General features: G+C 39.5%; 1 protein-coding gene across 1 annotated transcript in view; it reads right to left on the bottom strand.

Moving 5' to 3' along the window:
* LOC127577700 (low choriolytic enzyme-like) overlaps window positions 1-19,429 on the bottom strand; it is a 68,648-nt gene that overhangs the window by 1,783 nt on the left and 47,436 nt on the right. Inside the window, exons 11-14 of the mRNA XM_052029151.1 lie at window positions 17,215-17,339; window positions 11,885-12,003; window positions 6,470-6,692; window positions 6,260-6,369 (exon numbers count right to left, since the gene is read on the bottom strand). Coding sequence (XP_051885111.1) covers window positions 6,260-6,369; window positions 6,470-6,692; window positions 11,885-12,003; window positions 17,215-17,339 — 577 coding nt within the window. The remainder of the gene's footprint in view (window positions 1-6,259; window positions 6,370-6,469; window positions 6,693-11,884; window positions 12,004-17,214; window positions 17,340-19,429) is intronic.

Here is a 19,429-nt window from a genome sequence, read left to right as displayed (position 1 = left end):
CCGATCTACTGTGTACTTACAACAACATGTATACAATCATCTGAAATAAGAACAGTAAGTGCAGAGCTAGTAGCATCTGAATGGGACAATTAAATCTGCCTCCATTACTACCAGCTTGCAGTTCCTTCCAGACCCTAACCACTTGCTGTGTACATAACTTCTTTGTCATCACTTTTTGTTCTTTTGCCAATCACCTTCATTATGTGTTCCCCAGTTCATGACCCTTTTGCCAATAGTAACAGTCTTTCTGTACCCTTTTAAATTCTTCTATCAGCTCTGTTCTAATCTCTACAGTTTCAAGAGCAACCCCGGTTCCTTCAGTCAGTCCACATAACCAAAGTCCCTCAACCCTGGAATGATGTTGGTAAATCCCTTCGCCCTTACTCCAGAGCCTTCACGCCTTTCCTGAAGTGTGGCACCCAGATTAGTATAGAATACTGCCCCGTGGCTGAAACAGCGTTTAGTTTCACCTTGATCTCCTTGCTCTTGTGCTCTCTGCCTCTATAAAGCCCAGAATCCCATGTTTTTTAACCACTTTTACAGTCTTTCCTACTTTCAACCAACCAGATCTCGTTGCTTTTATACCCCTTTAAAAATTGTGCACTCTTGTTTATATTGCCAAAATTAACACTTCACTCGCACAAAATTTCATCTGCCACCTGCCCGTCCATTCTACCAGCTGATCTATACCTCCTTAAAGTCGATTACTATCTTCCTCACAGTTCACTGCACCTCCGAGTTTAATGCTTTCTGCAAATTTGGAAGTTGTGCCCCATAGACCCACATCCAAATCATTAGTAAATAGCTAAAGAAAGCAGCGGATCCAGTACCAACCCTTGACAAAATTCTCTGTACATTTTCCTCTGGTCTGATAAATTAAAGGGCTACTCTCTGTTTTCTGTTTCTTAGCCAATTTTCTATCCATGCTGCTACAGTCTCACTTACTCAATGACCCTCTATTTTGATGAAAGACTTCTTATGTGACACTTCATTTACCTTTTGGAAGTGCAACTATGTTACATCAACTGCATTTTCCTGATCAACTCTTTCTTTTGCCTTATGAAAAACGTTCTCAACTTGTTTTCAATAAATCCACGTGGCTTTCTCTAATGAAATCCACAATTCCCAAGTCACTACTAATTCTGTCCTTGATTATTGTTTCTCAAATTTTCCCCACAATCATGGTACATTGTTCGGTTTACCTCTGCATCCTTTTTTGAACAATAAAAAAGATGTAATTTTCCAGTCTATATGCACTACCCCTCAATTCAAGGATATTTGCAAAATTAGGGCCAGGGCCTCTTCAATTTCCTCCCTTACTTCCTTCAGCATTCTATGACGAATCCCATCTGGACCAGGTTATTTATCTTCTTTGAATGCAATCTGCCTTTCTAGCACCTCCTCTTTACTCATTGTTTGTCTATCCAGAAACTCCAAAAAATATTGCTTTATTAAGGATCCACCAGCTTCTTCTTCCTTGGTGGAGAACGATGTACTCATTTAATACCTTCACCATGTTGCTGCCTCATTGAGCAAATGAGTATAAGTGATAGATTTAAAAATTAATCTGAAAAGCTGTAATGTGCTTAATATTGTTATTTTCAAGAAGGTACAGCTATCCTGTCATTCTGCTCTGCAGCATCCAAGCAAGTCATTTTGTTCAAAATATCGGTTAGTTGGGGGCCATGGGCTCTACTGCATCTTTGATGCAGTTATGGAAGTGCTGGTGAAAGAAGACAGGCAGAAGAGAGAGGCTCTGCTTGGAACTGATCCAAGCAATAGATGAAGGTGACAAATGAGTAAATCCCTAATAGGTAGCTCAATCCTAAAAAAAAAGTCTTCCTGGCTGAGGTAGGATGAAAAGAGCCAGCTACATATCCAAAGATTAAGGTGTTTCACTCCATACAGTGATATTGCTCTCATAATTTTAGGAGCATTTTACAATATCAAATGCATGCTAAGAATCGCTTACAACTGATTTCCCTGTGGACCAACTCCTAAAAGGTGAGGGGATTTCTGCAATAGAAGGCCTGAATTAGGAACTGGGATACAAGCTAGAGGTTCCACTTTTGGTCATCATCCAGTGATCCCTTCAGGAACTGTGACGAGAGCTGATTTGGTGGTGGACACTTACTGTCAAACATATTTGAGAAGGACCTGCCTGGTAGCAAAGGATTCCTGGTACCTGTGAAATTGTGGACTTGTAAAATTGAACACATTCAGGGGAGTGATAGAAATAATTTAATGGAGAAAAGTAATGAAAAAAAATTGCATGAACGGTTGGAAAAAAATTCAAAGATTGATTTCTGTAATAACAAAATCTCAATAAGCCTTTGTATTTCAAATACTTACTGATGATACTCTTATAAGAAAGCTTAAATCCATATTCAGCTTGTGTCTGCTTTTGCTGAAATTCTATCACAATTGTGCGTCCATAGGAGCTTATATTTATTGGAAATGACACTTTTTCACAGTATTTCCCTGCAATCTGCGGTGGATTTCGGACAGTGTCATGAATGACTAGATAATTTTCTTCACATTTGGGTGTCTCTTTAACATGCAGCTCTTCAATTTTCAAGATGTACTGTTTAATTAAAAATGCAAATACATGATGCCAGTTTTCACTTAGGTTTTACTTTAGAATTTTTTTTCTAACCACAACTATGACAAATTCAAGCAAGATTTAAGTTGTGTTGTATGAAGGTTTTCGGAAAATTAAATGAATTGTGAAAGATGTTGCAAGTCACTTGGTGATTCCTTACGGTAATATAATGGAGCAGATGTGGAATGCTGAAAATTATCATTGCAAATACAGGAATTTCAACCCAAAGTATTGATCAGTTCATTAAAAATGACATACCTGCATTTTCTATCCCAAACTGTTAACGACAGCTAAAAACACTCTTCACTAAAATATCCCAGGGCTCTTCATGGTGGCATTATTCAATTACATAGTGAGCCTCAAGTGGAGATGTATACAGCAGATGACTAAAAGCATAGTTTGAGAGTGAGTTTTAAAGAGCATTTTAAAATAATAGAAAGGTAGAATGGTTTTGAGAGGGAATTCTAGAGATTTTGGCATCTGAAAGTTTGGCAGCTAAGGAAACAACATAAATTGGGGTTGCAGAAGAAACCATAGGTGAGACTCAAATATACTTTTGAGTGCTGCTCACTACGGGTTGCAAATGTCTCAAAGTGAACCCCAAAGGACCCCGAACCAAATAGATGAAGCAGTGATAACTTTGATAGCCACTGAAAAAACATGACTAATAGATTGTGCTCCAACAGGATGCAAGTATCTACAACTATCTGACATGAAACCTCAACCACCACAAGTACCAGTGCTCAGAGATGTCAAGGAAGCTCGCGCTCCATCAATGCACTTTGTGGTGATTCTGGCTTCCTGGGTTTTGCAACTATTCATTGGTCTCCTCCTGCCCATGCAGCTGCAAAGGCAAATTCCATGAGTCATGAAGACTGTGGTGGGCTGAGTTCCAAAGTAAGGGATCAGAAGCACTATCCATTACATGCATTGTCATCTTTAAAGTCTGGAAATTAAAGTGCAATGTTTACAAACTTAGCTGCAATATTTATAAGGTTATATCTAATGTTTGCACCAGAAATTCTGTGAACAATGCCTTTCACAGACTCACTCAAAAGTACTTATTCAAAGTAAAAAATGAGCTGCTGGAAGAACTCAGTGGATCGGTAGTGTCTGTAGATGGGAATGGACAGTCAACATTTCAAGTCAAGACCATTAATCTGGATTTATTGTCAGATTAATGTCAATTCTTCAGCCTCCTCCACAATGCTACTGTGTTCTTTCTTTGCTTTCATTTTAAGTATTAGCCCCATTTCATTTTAATATAACCCTATTTTAATACTAGTCTAATTGACCTATTAGAATATTTAAATTGAAAACTTGAGATCATACAGAAAACCAGGCATAGGCCATCTATCCCCTTTTGCCTGCTCTGCCATTAAATAAAATCATGGTTGATCTTTCACTTCAGCTTCACTTTCCTGCACTAATCTCATTCCCTTTGATTCCCTTAATAGTTGCAAATATATTGATCTCTGCCTTAAATATACTCAGTGGCCAATCCTCAATAGCCCTCTTGGGAAATGAATTACACAGGTTCACTATTGTCAGGGTGAAGCAGTTTCTTCTCACCTCTGTCCTGAATGGCCAGCTCCTTATTTTGGGACTGTGGACCCAGGCATTTACCTAGCCGCTCTCTGTTCCCCTGATGCCTTAGTACCTTCTCACAATCCACCCCTTATCTTTGTGACATCAGTAAACTTGGATATGTTATACCTAGGGCCCCCTACTAGACACAGGTCCCACTTGGAAAAAATAAATTAATTAATTAGGAAAAGGAGTAGGCAACTTGGCCCCACAAATCTGCTCCACCACTTAATAAGATCATTGCTGATCTGATTGTATCCCCATTCCTCTCTATCTGCAGTAACATTTCCTCCCCCTGCTTATCAAGAATCTATCTTCCTCTGCCTTAAAAATGTTGAGTGATGGGATTTCACTGGCCCTTCCTCCACTCTAGTGTACCGTATTCAATATTCACAATGTGGCCTCCTCTGCATTGAAGAGACCAAATGCAGAAGTGACCCTGAACTTCTGGTTGCCTGCTATTTTAATTCCCCCATCCTACTCTGACCTCTCTGTCTGTGGCCACCTGCACTGTTACAACAAGGCCCGACGGAAGTTCATAGAACAACACCTCATCTTCTGTCTGGGCACACTGCAGCCTTCTGGACTCAATATTGAATTCTCCAACTTCAGATAACCTGCTCTTTCTTTCTGATTGTATCAAGAGTGCCATCCTCTCTCTCCTTTTTAAAAATTATATTCAGGCCAGCTCATCACATCCCAATAGGTCAGACTGTGCAACATCAGACAGACTTCATATCACTATCAAGATATTACACAGAGAGAGGAGCTTCACTGTTCATTTTATGGCTGTCCATCATTTCACCTTATTATAGACATTCCCTGTGTTCCACCCATTGCCCTTCCCACCTTCTCTGTTACTTGGACTAACTTGCTTTCTCCTTTTCTCAGTTGTGATGAAGGATCTTCGACCTGAAACATTAACTGGTTTCTCTTTGCATAGCTGTTGCTTAAATAGCTGAGTTCTTCCAGCATTTCTGTTTTGGTAACAGTGTTTCTAGATCACTGCCTGAAAGGTATCCTGGGAGTCAAGTCATTCCCATTTCATGGCCAATAATTGAGAAAGAGCCACTACACCCATTCCTGCATCAGCATTATTCTTTTACATTGTCTTACTGTAAACATATTCAAGATATTCATGGAAAATAAGGCAGGGTCATTATATTTCTGAATAAAGTCCAATTATTCTTTGCACAAATGCAGCAAGTGCATGCATTTTCTTTGCATCCATTGAGAATATGAGACTAGAATGTGCTGCACATGTAACCGTACAGTATAACGTATATACGTGAGTGTGTGTGTGTGTGTGTGTGTGTGTGTGAGACTACAATATACATCACTGTATGATGTACATAAAAGTAAGATGCAATCCTTATTATGCAGTTGTGTTAGTCCATAATGATTGTGGCCTTCTCAATATTGATGACACATGCTATTTCTAAAATGGTTGAAATGTAATATTACATAATTACAGCTCAAAATGTTAGTTCATGTGATAAATAATGGCAATATTAAACCAATGACAGTGCTTACATTTCGAATAACATTCAAAATGGCCTTAGCCTGACATGGTGCCCATTGCGAATATAGATAACTTTCCAACTTTCAGGAATTGGATATGATACGTATAAAATAATTGTAAGATCACTCCCACCTCAGACTCAGAATCAAATATTCCGTTCGTCAGAAAGCACCAAATTTCTTGTGTACTTTTTGAAACCAGGTAAGTGGGTAGTTAAAATAAAGAATGTTGATTAATCCACAGAATTAACCCATTTCTTATTGTCTGCCACCCTTAACCTGCTGGATTGTGCAGTTACTGAGGGGGGCTGCCTAAAGCAAGCAACGAAACATATCTATGATTACACAGGTCAGAACCCACACCCTGAAGGTGGCTGTTAAGTCTGTTCGGGTACAGCACTTATGAGCCCTGCTGGGGAAAATCAATTTGCCAGAATCAGTTCTTTCCAGAAATCTGCTCTGAAGTAAAATAACTTAATTCCCCCATAGACATGTTTAAGAATACATAGAGATTTTTGATATCAATTTTTCAGTAAGTTACTTTCAGACCTTACGCTTCATTTTGGTGAGCAGAACCCAAAAGCAGTGTGTATCTTTGGAGCGGCTAGCCTTCCTTGTAATATCTCCTTTTTTGTTCTTCACCATACGCCCACACTCAACTAGAAGAGAGAATATAGTATAAAATAACATTAACATCTACAGAGATACACAAGTACATTTGAAATGAGAACACAAATTTATTTATTTTAAGAATATTACCGAATCTATATTTAGCACTGAAACCACGTGCTGGTAATCTCCTAATTGAGGTAAATGTAATAAGTATCTCATTTACTGTTGATATTGCAGCTGGATTTTCTGCACCGCAAGCTGGTCGTACGAGGACTTTTGAAAGCTTATCTGCACCATCGTAAACTGTTACATGATCACCAAGGCAAGCAGCAAATTCTTGTATTGAAAATTCAGAGAATTCCACGAGAATCTAAATTTTAAAAATAGTGCAATCACGTAAGCCAAGCCAACTTTGCAGGAAGTCATAACCGAAAATTTGGCACAACTCACAGAAACATAAACATCTTTTTTGTGCAATGTACATAACAGGGTTTGTTTAAAATTTACTAATGGGATGCCACTGCCATTGGCAAGGCAAACAACTATTGCTTATGAAAAACTGATTGTTAACTACCTTTCTGAACCACTGCAGTTTATGTGGCGAAGGGATCCCGTTGTGCTGTAGAGTTTTAGAATTCCACATCAGTGATAATAAAAAATTGAAATATATCTTCATGTCCAGATGGTGGCTAGATTTCTATGCACCCTTGTCCTTTCAGGTAGTAGAGAGTACAGGTTAGAGAGGTACTGTGGAGGAAATCTTGTTGAATTGTTGCAGTGCATTTTTAAGATGGCATATAATGCAACCACAGTGTGTTGTTGGCAGATATAGTGAATATTTAAGATGGATTTCTTGGTGCTGTACAGTGATTCTGAGTGTTATTGGAGCAGCAATCTTCCAGGCAAGTGGAGGCACACCTTGATTATATGTTATAGATGGGAAGAGGGTATGGGGAGTCAGGAGGTGAGTAATTCACTATAGAATACCTGACCCTCAACTGCTCTTATAGCCACATATTGGTATCTGGTCTTGCTAAGTTTCTCGGCAATGGTATATCCCAAGATGTTTATAGTGGTGATATAGAACATTGAACAGTATAGCACAGGAAAAGGCCCTTCAGCCCACAATGTCTGCGCCAAACACAATGCCAAATTAAACTAAATCTCTTCCGCCTGCACAAGGGCAAACTATGAGGCTATAACGAGAGAATTTGGGAGTGTAAAGTGGGCTGTCCTTTTTGAAGGGAAATGTACCACGGAGATGTGGTCAATGTTCAGGGATCTTATGCAGGATGTTAGGGATAAATATGTCCCGGTGAGGCAGAGAAGGAATGGCAGGGTGAAGGAACCGTGGGTGACAAGAGCGGTTAAACGACCAGTTAGGGAGAAGAAGGTAGCATACATAAGGTATAAGCAGCAAGGTTCAGACAGGGCCCGTGAGGAATATAGAGTAGCAAGGAAGGAACTTAAGAAAGGGCTGAGGAGAGCTAGAAGGGGACATGAAAAGGCGTTGGCTAGTAGGGTTAAGGAAAATCCCAAGGCCTTTTTCACGTACGTGAAGGGTAGGAGGATGGCTAGGGTAAAGGTAGGTCTGATTAAAGACAAAGGTGGGAGAATGTGCCTGGAGGCGGCGGAAGTGGGAGAAGTTCTCAATGAATACTTCTCTTCGGTATTCACCAAGGAGGGGGGTCTTGATGACATGGAAGGGAGTGCTGGTAAGGGTAATGTTCTCGAGGTTGTAGATATCAAGAGAGAGGATGTGTTGAAGTTGTTAAATGATATCAAGACAGATAAATCTCCAGGGCCTGACGGGATTTTCCCCAGGCTGCTTCGAGAGGCGAGGGAGGAGATTGTTGAACCGCTGGTAAGGATATTTGAGTCCTCGTTGTCCACGGGGATGGTGCCGGAGGATTGGAGGGTGGTGAATGTTGTCCCCTTGTTCAAAAAAGGTAGTAGGGATAGTCCAGGGAATTACAGACCGGTGAGCCTTACGTCTGTGGTGGGTAAGCTGTTAGAAAGGATTCTAAGGGATAGGATCTATGAACACCTGGAGAATCATGGACTGATTAGGGACAGCCAGCATGGCTTTGTGAAGAGAAGATCTTGCCTCACAAGCCTGATAGAGTTCTTTGAGGAGGTGACCAGGAAGATTGATAAGGGTAGTGCGGTGGATGTGGTCTATATGGATTTTAGTAAGGCGTTTGATAAGGTTCCTCATTGTAGGCTTCTTCAGAAGGTCAGAGGCCAAGGGATCCAGGGAAGCTTGGCTGTGTGGATTAGGAATTGGCTTGCCTGTAGAAAGCAGACAGTTGTGGTGGAAGGAGTGCCCTCGGATTGGAGGGCAGTAACTAGTGGTGTCCCGCAGGGATCGGTTCTGGGACCTCTACTTTTTGTGATATTTATAGATGACTTAAATGAGGGGGTGGAAGGCTGGGTTAGTTAGTTTGTGGACGACACTAAGATCGGCGGTGTTGTGGATAGTGTGGAGGGCTGTTGGAGCTTACAGGGGGATATTGATAGGATGCAGAGCTGGGCTGACGTGGCAGATGGAATTCAATCCGGAGAAGCGTGAGGTGGTACACTTTGGAAGGACAAACTCCAGGGCAGAGTACAGGGTAAATGGCAAGGTACTTGGCAGTGTAGAGGAGTAGAGGGATCTGGGGGTTCATATTCACAGTTCACTGAAAGTTGCCTCACAGGTGGATAGAGCAGTTAAGAAGGCCTATGGGATGTTAGCTTTCATAAGATGTGGGATTGGGTTTAAGAGCCACGAAGTGATGATGCAGCTTTACAAAACTCTAGTTAGACCACACTTAGAGTACTGTGTTCAGTTCTGGTCAACGCATTATAGGAAGGATGTGGAGGCGTTGGAGAGGGTGCAGAGGAGATTTACCAGGATGCTGCCTGGATTAGAGCGTATGGAATATGAGGAGAGGCTTAATATGCTAGGGCTTTATTCACTGGAAAGGAGGAGGATGAGAGGAGACATGATAGAGGTATATAAAATATTGAGAGGAATAGATGAGTAGACAGCCAGTGCCTCCTTCCCAGGGCACCAATGCTCAAGGTGAGAGGGCATGGCTTTAAGGTTATGGGTGGGAGGTTCAGGGGAGATGTCAGGGGAGGTTTTTCACCCAGAGAGTGGTTGGTGCATGGAATGGTGGGGTGGTGGTGGAGGCAGATACATTGGACAGGTTCAAGAGTTTGTTGGATAGGCATATGGAGGAATGTGAGATAGAGGGATACGTGGGAGGAAGGGGTTAGATAGTGTGAGGGTGGTTTGATGGATGGCACAACATGGTGGGCCGAAGGGCCTGTTTTGTGCTGTATGGTTCTATGGATCCACATCCTTCCATGTCTATTTCAAAGCCTCTTGCACACTACTATCATATCATATCTGCTTCCACCACTACCCCTGGCAGCGCGTTCCAAGCACCCACCACTCTCTGCGTAAAAACTTGCCCCACATATTTCCTTTAAATTTCCCCCCCCCACCTGAAATGCATGTCCTCTACTATTTGACATTTCTATCCTGTGAAAAAGATTCTGACTGTCCACACCATCTGTGCCTCTCATAATTTTATGAACTTCTATCAGGTCTCCCCTCAACCTCCAACACTCCATAGAAAATAATCTGTTTGTCCAACCTCTCCTTTTAGCTCATACCCTCTAATCCAGGCAGCATCCTATTAAATCTCTTCTGTACCTTTTCCATAGCCTCCACATCCTTGCTGTTAATAGGGCAACACTGCAGGATTGCACACAATACTCCAAGTGCGGCCTAAACAAAGTTTCCTATATAGCTGCAAAATGACTTCCTTCCTCTTCTACTCGATGCCCTGACCAATGAAGGCAAGCATACCGAATGTCTTCTTTACCATCCTAACTACCTGCATGGCTACTTTCAGGGAGCTATGGACCTGAACCCCAAGATATTTCTGTACATAAATGCCATAAAGGATCCTTCCATTAACAGTAGACTTCCATTAACTGTACACAGTCAGATATGATGATGATTATGTTGTTGAATGTCAAGGGAAAATGTTTAGATGATTTATTGTTGAAGGTGATCATTGCCTGGCAGTTGTATGACATACAGTTTACTTGTTACTTATCCCTGAATGTCATCCAGATGTAGGACCGATGGCTTCATGTTCTGCGGAACTATGAAGAGAAATAAACATTGAACAATCACAGAACATCCCAACTTCTGATCCTATGATGGAGGAAAGTTCACTGATGAATTAGCTGAATATGGTTCATTGTATGGCGCAATACTGAAAAACTCTTCCTTGGAAGGAGGAGACTTTTTTAGCAAACACAATCATCTTCCTTTGTCTTAGATAAAACTCCAGCTAGTACTGACCTCTCCATTTGATTTCTACTGGTTTCAAATTTACTAGATGTCCCTTGTTGCCAAACACAGTCAAATATTGACTCAATCTCAAGGGTATCATTCTGGAATTTTACTCATTTATTTGCAACAAAGTTGTGATGAAGTCCGGAGTTGTGTGGCTCTAGTAGAAACCAAACTGAACAACACTGGGAAAATTCTTGATCAGTAAATAGCACATAATAGTTCTCCAACTGACATTTTGCTGATGATTGAGTGCAGACTTATGGGACAGTAATTTGTTGAATTTATTAATCATGCTTTTTGGGCATACCTGAACAACTGTACAGATTAGTGAGTAATTCCATGGTGTACTGTACTTGGCAAGAGGCATAACTAGTTCTGGAGCACATATCTTCAACATTGCAGTTGAATCCTGTATTCTCAGCTGCTTTTTAATATCAAGTAGAGAGAAAAAATTCGCTGGCTCCAGTAACATTGGAGACAATAGAAGGAGATTGAGATTGATGAACTATCTGGTACTTTCGGCAAAAGGTCCAACTTCAGCATGCTGTTTTGCTGTTTATCATGCATACAAGCCCTGTGCTGATTCACCTTAATTTAAAAAAAAATTCATTCAAGGGATGTGGGCTTCACAAGCTGAGCCATCATTTAATTCCCATCCTGTATTGCCCTTGAGAAGGTGGTGGTGAGCTGCCTTCTTGAACTGCTGCAGTTACATCTTATTTTAAGGCCAAGTCTGGTCTTGCTGCTAAAATGCTAACATTATCATGGCTTTCCTGTTCAAGCACATCAATTTACATAAATTTATGGAGTTCCCATATCAAAGGAGGACCTTTCTGCAAGAAGAACCCCGTAAGTTAAAATCAACAAGATAGGGAATGGGTGAATTATGGTAAGTAACTCCCTTGATTATAATTGCTGGTTCTTGCTGGGTTAGTGGGTTAAATTTCACGATCATTTAAAAGTAGAGGTTGCCAAATATATTCATTAAATTTAACTCTTGATGTTATCAAGTCTAGCTGCGACCATTTCATGAACCTTCCTGGTACTGATGGCAGTCATTGTGACAAGCAGAAACTAATTGACAGAAAAATGTCTTTCAGATCTCTGTGAGTATTTCTTCCGGCTTACTTTTAGTTAAAAAAAAAGCTACTTTTCCCTGCCACTTTGAATCTTGTTGCCATTCCTGTTGAGTTTTTACGTACCTGATATTTTATAGGTGACCTAATTATCCACTTGCAGTCAGCATTGTTGGGATAGTTCAGTGGGAAATTTGGGGTGGTGAAATTTCCAGATTTGTCTACAAACATGTATCCACATGTATCTGGAAAAATTAAATTTGAAAAGGAGAATTATGATATCACATATTACAAACATGTATTGCACAGTATAATACAAATGTCTTGGCTAAGATCATTGTCAAGATGCATCTAGAATAGAAAATGAAGCCAGTTAACGTTATATCCAAAATAATTACAGCTAGCTGGGTAGTACAAGACAAGGGAGCCTCCCCCATTATTTTGATTTACTTCACTGTTCAAACTATTCTTACATTTTTTCAAATATTTGTTTACATCTTTAATGTTTTAAATTACTTCAAATAGGCTACTCCAGTCAGAGAGCATACCACAGTCCTCTGCTTTCTTGAGTTGATGCTTGAATACCTTTCGCTAACACCTTTGTTATTGTCTGCAGTATGTCTTCTCCTTTAGCTACACTCTTTTGTTTTACCCCATTTCTTTAACTGCACCAAAAAGAAACAAAGAGGGAAGAATTTTTTTTATATATATCTATATATCTATATAAGAGAGAGAGAGAGAGAGAGAGAGAGAGAGAGAGAGAGATAGAGAGATCTTCCACGGGCCCCTCAGCGTGTTCCAAAGTACTTTACAGCCAATGACGTATTTTTTAAGTGTAGAACCAGGCATTTTTTTAAACTGGTATGGCTGATATCAATACATTGGGGCCAGATGGAAGGAAAACGGCAAAGAAGGATGGCAGAAAGAAGCAGGGGATAAATTGAGGAGAAACTCTTGGGAGACAAACAAAGAATGGGATTCTGGACGAATGTCATTAACTTGAAGCATTAGCTATGTTTCTGTCTCTATGGATGCTGCCCGACCTGCTATTTCCAGCATTTCCTGCTTTAATTTCAAACCTACAGCAAAGAAGCACTTTGGTTTCGTAAAAAAAGAGAAAATGAGTGGAGAGACAGGAAAGAGATGGGTTAAAAGGATACCAGAATGCAGGCCACCCATCTCAACATGTATGTGTTGATCTTACATTTCCAATCATAATTATCCACAAATCACCTTTCCTCCGCTGGGTTAGTCATTCTAATTTAAACATTCATATAGCTTACCTTTACCGTTAACCTCATTAGCCTTTGTGTGAATTAGTGCCTTCTATTTTAAACCACCATTTCATCTTGCATTATGGCCACTCTTTCTTCATCATTCAACTGCTGGAAACAGTCTGCTTCCACCCAGGGCTATCCTTTCATAATTGTAAACATTTCTATCACATCTCCCCATAATCTGTACTGATCTATAGAAGACCAATCCTTTAAGTCATTTTTGCAATGATCTTTATTGGAGATACTTCCTGGTGAGTCTACACTGCAATCTCTCTTTTGTGTGTGTTATTGAAGCCCAAGGCTACACATTGTTCTCTAAGGTCTATTATTATATGTTATTATCACATTACATTTTACTTTTTGTGTCATGCAAAACATAAATATTTTGATAATACCATGCCACTATGCTAACTACTTGAGGTGCTCACTTTTTTGTGTGTTAGTGTTCTAACCTTCCACAGATCCACCTTATTTCCACACAGAATATAATTACTGGTACAATTTTTACCAAATACCTCTGAATTCTGATTGCTTTCTATTTGTCACATTTACCTTGTCCATATCTCTTCGAAGCTTTCTCTTAATCTCCTAAAGATTAGGCTAACCTTATTATTTTAACACATGTTCAAATTATTGATCTATAGAGAGTATAAAAAGAGCTATAAGAATCAATACAAAAATCATTACAATTATATTAAGAAAAAGTGGGTCTGAAGATATTTGACTTCTTGAAAATTGATAATTGTGGTGTTGTGAATGAAAATAAGAAAATAATGGACAGTTTGAAAAATTACTATGCAACAGCAGGGTAAAAAAATTCTTCCTCAGATCCCTTCTAGATCTCTTACTCTTCACCTTAAACCTATGCCCTCTGGTCTTAGACACGTTTTCTACGGGGAAAAGTTTTCTACTATCTACCTATCTATGACCTTTAGCATTCTCTGCTGCAAAGAAAACAAACCCAGGCTATCCAGTCTATCAACCCCAAATTTCCATCCCTTGCAACATCCTGGTGAATCTCCTCTGCACCATCTCTAGCACAGTCACATCCTTCCTATAGTGTGGCGACCGGATATAGTACATCACTCTCCTAATTAATGTTTTATAAACATAGAGTTGACAGAAAGACACTTTTCAAGTGAATGAGGAGGGTGCAACCAAAGCAAATTATCTAAAATTTACAGCAAGGTCTTTTAAGAGTGAAACGATGAAACTGCTACTCTATGGGGTGGATACATTTTGAAACTGAAGGATATACTTCCAACATAAGGAGTGCACAGAAGATTCAGCAGTATGATTCCCCAACGCCTGGTTTATAGTGTGAGGACAGATTAAGCAGACTAGCCGTGTACTCTTTTAATAGTGCCAGGTTTAGAATAATGACTGATGATCCATTGATTTGTACAAATTGTTTATGGAACTTGACAGGGTCAATGCGACATTGATGTTTTCCTGTCATCGTCTCTGTCAGTCATTTAAGATCAGATATCTTTATCAGTCACATGTACATCGAAACACACAGTGAAATACATCTTTTGCGTAGAGTGTTCTGGGGGCAGCCTGCAAGTGTCACCACGCTTCCGGCGCCAACATAGCACGCCCACAACTTCCTAACCTGTACGTCTTTGGAATGTGGGAGGAAACCGGAGCACCCGGAGGAAACCCACGCAGACGCAGGGAGAACATACAAACTCCTTGCAGACAGCGGCCGGAATTGAACCCGGGTCACTGGTGCTGTAATAGTCCTTTTACTACTCTCTGAACAATATTTGATGCAATTTACAATTCCCCAGTTAATTCAACACCCTGTAATTTTTCTGGTAATCTCTTGTGTGGTGTTTAAAGTACATTGAAGTATTTTCTATATTTATTATTTTGGAAAACAGTTATGGATTGGTGGCACTGGAAGAATTGGGGATCAAAAATATAACACATGGAAGTTAAATATAAGGGCCAAGGCAATTAAGTGGGTTATCAAGGAGAGTCAGTTACAGCCAAAATCCACGACAAGAAAAACTGATAACTTGAACAAAAATGGCAATAATAAACATGAAGGGCAGAAAAAGAGATGATTGTACTAGATTAGCTGAGAAAAAAATCTAAAAATGATCACAGTGAAAGATAAGCAAGAAAATAGGCAAAAGAGTGGTTGGTCCAAATGAAGAGATCAGGAAAACAGAAATAACAATATTATGCAGGGTGTTTTGAAATAAGGACTGAGAGAACAATACTGAGGCAGATGAAAGAGATGTGAGCTACAGGTGCAGACAAGCCAGGTGTAAAGTCTGAAGACGACGGAAAGATCTTTGAGGCAGACAATTCAATGCAAGCAATGCTGTAAATATCAGGCACATCAAACTCAATTTACAAAGTGGGCCTGTTCTGAAGATCTGGCAAGTGATGAAGCAGGCCTTCAGCAAAAATTACCTGGGGACACTGAGTCAAAATTGGTATGTGTTTTATTCATTCAGGGGCATGAAATATGTTTTAGAAATTCAGGGCATGAGTTCCTGCGACAACATATTGATTCCTCACTGCTTTTGTACCACTCAAATAGGTTAACAAATGATTGGCTTATTTAAACTTCCCTGTCTGCGTGTATGGAAAAGCAGTTTTCCTTCTAGCTCCAATGTGAGCCTCTCCCATTCATAGTTAGTACTAAATCTCTCTCGTCCTCCCCTTTACTCTTTTAGGACCTCTTCAAAAACCTGCTTCTCTGACCCATCTGTTATGACAAATCCTTATATCATTTGGTATCAGGCGTTGTTTTGTAATCCTTTACTACATAACAATTATAAGTTGTTGTGCCTGTTTTTGTGTAGTGGAGTAAGAATTCTCAGTCCTTTTATTCCCATTTGTCTACCAGGGTTGTAAAGTCCCTTTTTCACTCACCCCTTTACAAGCTGCACCTCTTTGTGCTGATCCCACTCACCATTCATGCTCCTGGTTCTGCAAAAGATGCTGGATTCCTCCTAACCACATTTGTCCCTTTTCCCCAAACACCTCAGGTTCAACAATTTGGATCACTGTCAGCAGTTTCAGTCTTCCCTCTACCCTGTATCCTTCCCTATATGACATGTTGTATTTCAGTAATTAATTTCTCCATTGGGGTCAATCTAGTTGGAATTAGTACTTGCACCTTGCTGGTTGCTTTTAGCATTTTATTTCAAAGGGGAAGACATGTGGTTGAATGTTACCACTTGCATGTAGAAAGGTTCACATAGTGTGCATGAGGAGACATACATGTAGCTGGAGTTAAGAAAATATGAGGGCTTTGATCTCCTTGAGTAAAAGAATGAGAGTGCGTGAGGGAGGTAGTGATTTTTACATTTTGCAGTTTACGGGTACATATATTAAAAGGGTGGAACATTTGAGAAGAAGCCATGATCACATTGATACTGATTGGTGCAGGATAGAAATGGGAGGGTAAATGTCCCACATATACTTTCTCCATCCAAGTGAAGTTATGGAACTTCTTGGAGACATAAGAGACTGCAGATGCTGGAATGTGGAGCAACAAGCAACCTGATGGAGGAACTCAGTGGGTCAAGTAACATCTATGGGAGAAAATGAATTGTCAACGTTTCGGATCAAAACCCTGCATCAAGACTGAGAGTGGAAAGGCGGATTGTTCGTTGCTTATGGAATTTCTTCTATCACAGCTTCCAGAACATCCAAACATTTCTGAATTTAATCATCCTGTTTAGGATCACCTACTGTGTTCATTCTTCAGGCTTTGCAACTCTAATGAGGATATCCTTAGGGGAAAACAAACCATCATATCTACAGCACACAGCAGAACATTCATGTTATCGATCACTGAACAGGATGTTGATGCTACATTTCTCCAACAATTAACAACAGTTTTTATTGTTTCTCCACATCAAATCTACTTCCACAGTTTTTCCCTCAATTCCTTCTAGTGACTTGTGAATAATTTTTCAGATTTTGTTAAAGCTCACAGAATTTTTGCCTCCATATATATGCTCATTGCAAGCCGCTAGATCCCCTTACATACATATACAGGCCTGCCTTGAGATTTACCCTTCCTTTGTAAACAATCTTGTAAATTAGTATCAGATCATCTCTGCTTTAATTATAGTTGCTTATGTTGACGTTTCATAAGTTCCAAAGGCTGCAAAGAAAATATAAAGAGGATATGATAAATGTTACACATACCACATTGATAAAGTTTGTTAATCTTCTGAATATCTTTGGCAGTAGGCCCTCTATTCTGTCCAAGTTCAACATTTGGATCTGGTTTTGGTATCATAGTAACCGTTCCTTGTTTGGCAAAAGCACGTCTGCAATGAAGAATAATAAAATTATCTTGATATCACTTTTGGTTTGTGTTTGATGGTCATTGGCTGAATTTTGGGCTGTTTGGTAGTTGAATGGGGAAAACTAGGGCAAATGGAATTTAATGTGAGGTCATCCATTTTGAATCCTTGCAAGGTAAATCAAAGTATATTTTTAATGTATCAAACTAGAAATAATAATGAAACAAAAGTTACAGAAAGCAATAATAAAGTGTTATGGATGCTCATCTAAGCCAACTGCCTAGAAGACAATGGGAATAAGCTATGCCTCAGTTGGAGAATATTTTTGTTCAGCTTTGGGTGCTACAATGATCAGGGTTGTACTGACCTTGGACAGAGGTATGCTGGAGCGAAGGTTGGGAGCAGGAAGATGGCAAGGCAAAGGCTTCCGTGTTCAGAGGATTAAATTTTCCCTCCACTGATTGACCTGCTGATTATTTCCAGCATTTTCTGCTTTTATTTTAGGTTCCCAACATCTGCAGATATTTGCTTTTCAATTGCATTGCTTTAGCCTCATTACCAAGGTGAAGGCTTCTCTATTATTTGCTGCATATGAGTCTCCAAAATAACTCAGGCAGGAGGAGATTTCCTGAAAGTAAGGCTGTTTTGGTGAAGGCAGCAGAAAAATGTGCTGGTGGTGGGTTGGGTGGGATGGAGAAATGGTCTGAAATGTAGGACTCGTTCTTCAGCCTACTAAGAGTTTTCTGGAGCATTTCACCATGTCACTCAAAGTGCAATATTCTGGCACAAGTTTTCTGAATAAGTTATTTGTTATAATTTCCTCTCCTTCTCCAAAGGGACTCAGGTTTACTTTCTTTTCTCTTCCTCCTTTACGTTCCTATAGAAGCTATTTCTCGCTAGTTTACTTTCATATTCTATCTTTTCCTTTCCAATTTAGTTCTGCCCTTAACCTCTTTGGTTAACCATGGATGGATCACTTATCCTGAGGAATTTTTTTTGATTCTAAATGGAATTTAAGGGGGTAATTTCATTCTAAAATTTAGCTGTATTTCACATTTTAATTTGTGGTCTACTTTACAGTGTTAGTCAATGGCAAACAAGATACCTCCTGTCTGTTGAAGCTTCATAATTACTTGGAGTAACAGCTAGAATTAGTTACATGGCATTACCATTATTAGGAGGCTGAGTCCGTCCGAGAGTTTTAGTAGTACACATTTAAAAGGGTTTTACTAAACTCAAGGTTTGTAATATAGAGTAAAATTTCAAAGTATGGACTTTTATGGAGAGCAAAGTTCGGGAAATTGATAAGTGTAGGCATTTGGTGCAGTGGACACTAGCGGTGCACTTAGTATTAAAATAACTATAAATAAGCAGGATTGAGAAGAAAAAGAGGACTAAAAGAAAATTCTAGAAATAATTAGATCAGGCAGCATTTTGTGGAAAGATGCCGAGAGACAAGAAGGGGAAGAAAGAATGAAAGGAGAGATCTGTGAATGGGTGGAACATAGGAGATGAAATAACAAGAGATGATGGAGCCCGGTGAATGAGAGTGGAAAATAACAAAATGTAGGTCTAGAGGAGATATAAATAGAAGATGAATATTATGTGAAATTATCATCAGAAAGAAGAAAAATAACTATGAACTTTGGAATTGAGAGAACTGCTGATTATATGAAGTTGTCAAAAGGGTGCAATATGAGTGGTCAGAGGATGAGTTGCTTTTCCTTAAGCTTGTTTGAGATTCTTTAGAACAGTGCAGATTAGAAAGGGAGTGGGTTGGATAATTAAAGGAACACTTAACCAGAAGTTTAAAGTCATATTTATGAACTGCATTGTTCTACAGAGCAGTTCATGAGCCTAAATTATACCAGAGAACTAAAGGCGTAAACATAACATGTTAAACTATATATAGACAACTGAATAATTACATTTCAAAACGTAATAAAAACAAATTAATTAAATAAATAATATGATAAAAATTATGTAACCATGAGAGTATGGGGACACCAATGAGATGTTGAACAACTAAATCTTCACTAAGTTCCTGAAGCCCAAGGTACTTTAGGTTTGTGTCGATGAGCGGGAATCCAAGCTTTAGACATAATACACGATAT

The sequence above is a fragment of the Pristis pectinata genome, chromosome 14, assembly GCF_009764475.1.
Source record: "Pristis pectinata isolate sPriPec2 chromosome 14, sPriPec2.1.pri, whole genome shotgun sequence".
Lineage (NCBI taxonomy): Eukaryota > Metazoa > Chordata > Chondrichthyes > Rhinopristiformes > Pristidae > Pristis > Pristis pectinata.
The sequence above is the reverse complement of the archived record's forward strand: the minus strand, read 5'-3'. Positions and strand labels throughout refer to the sequence as shown.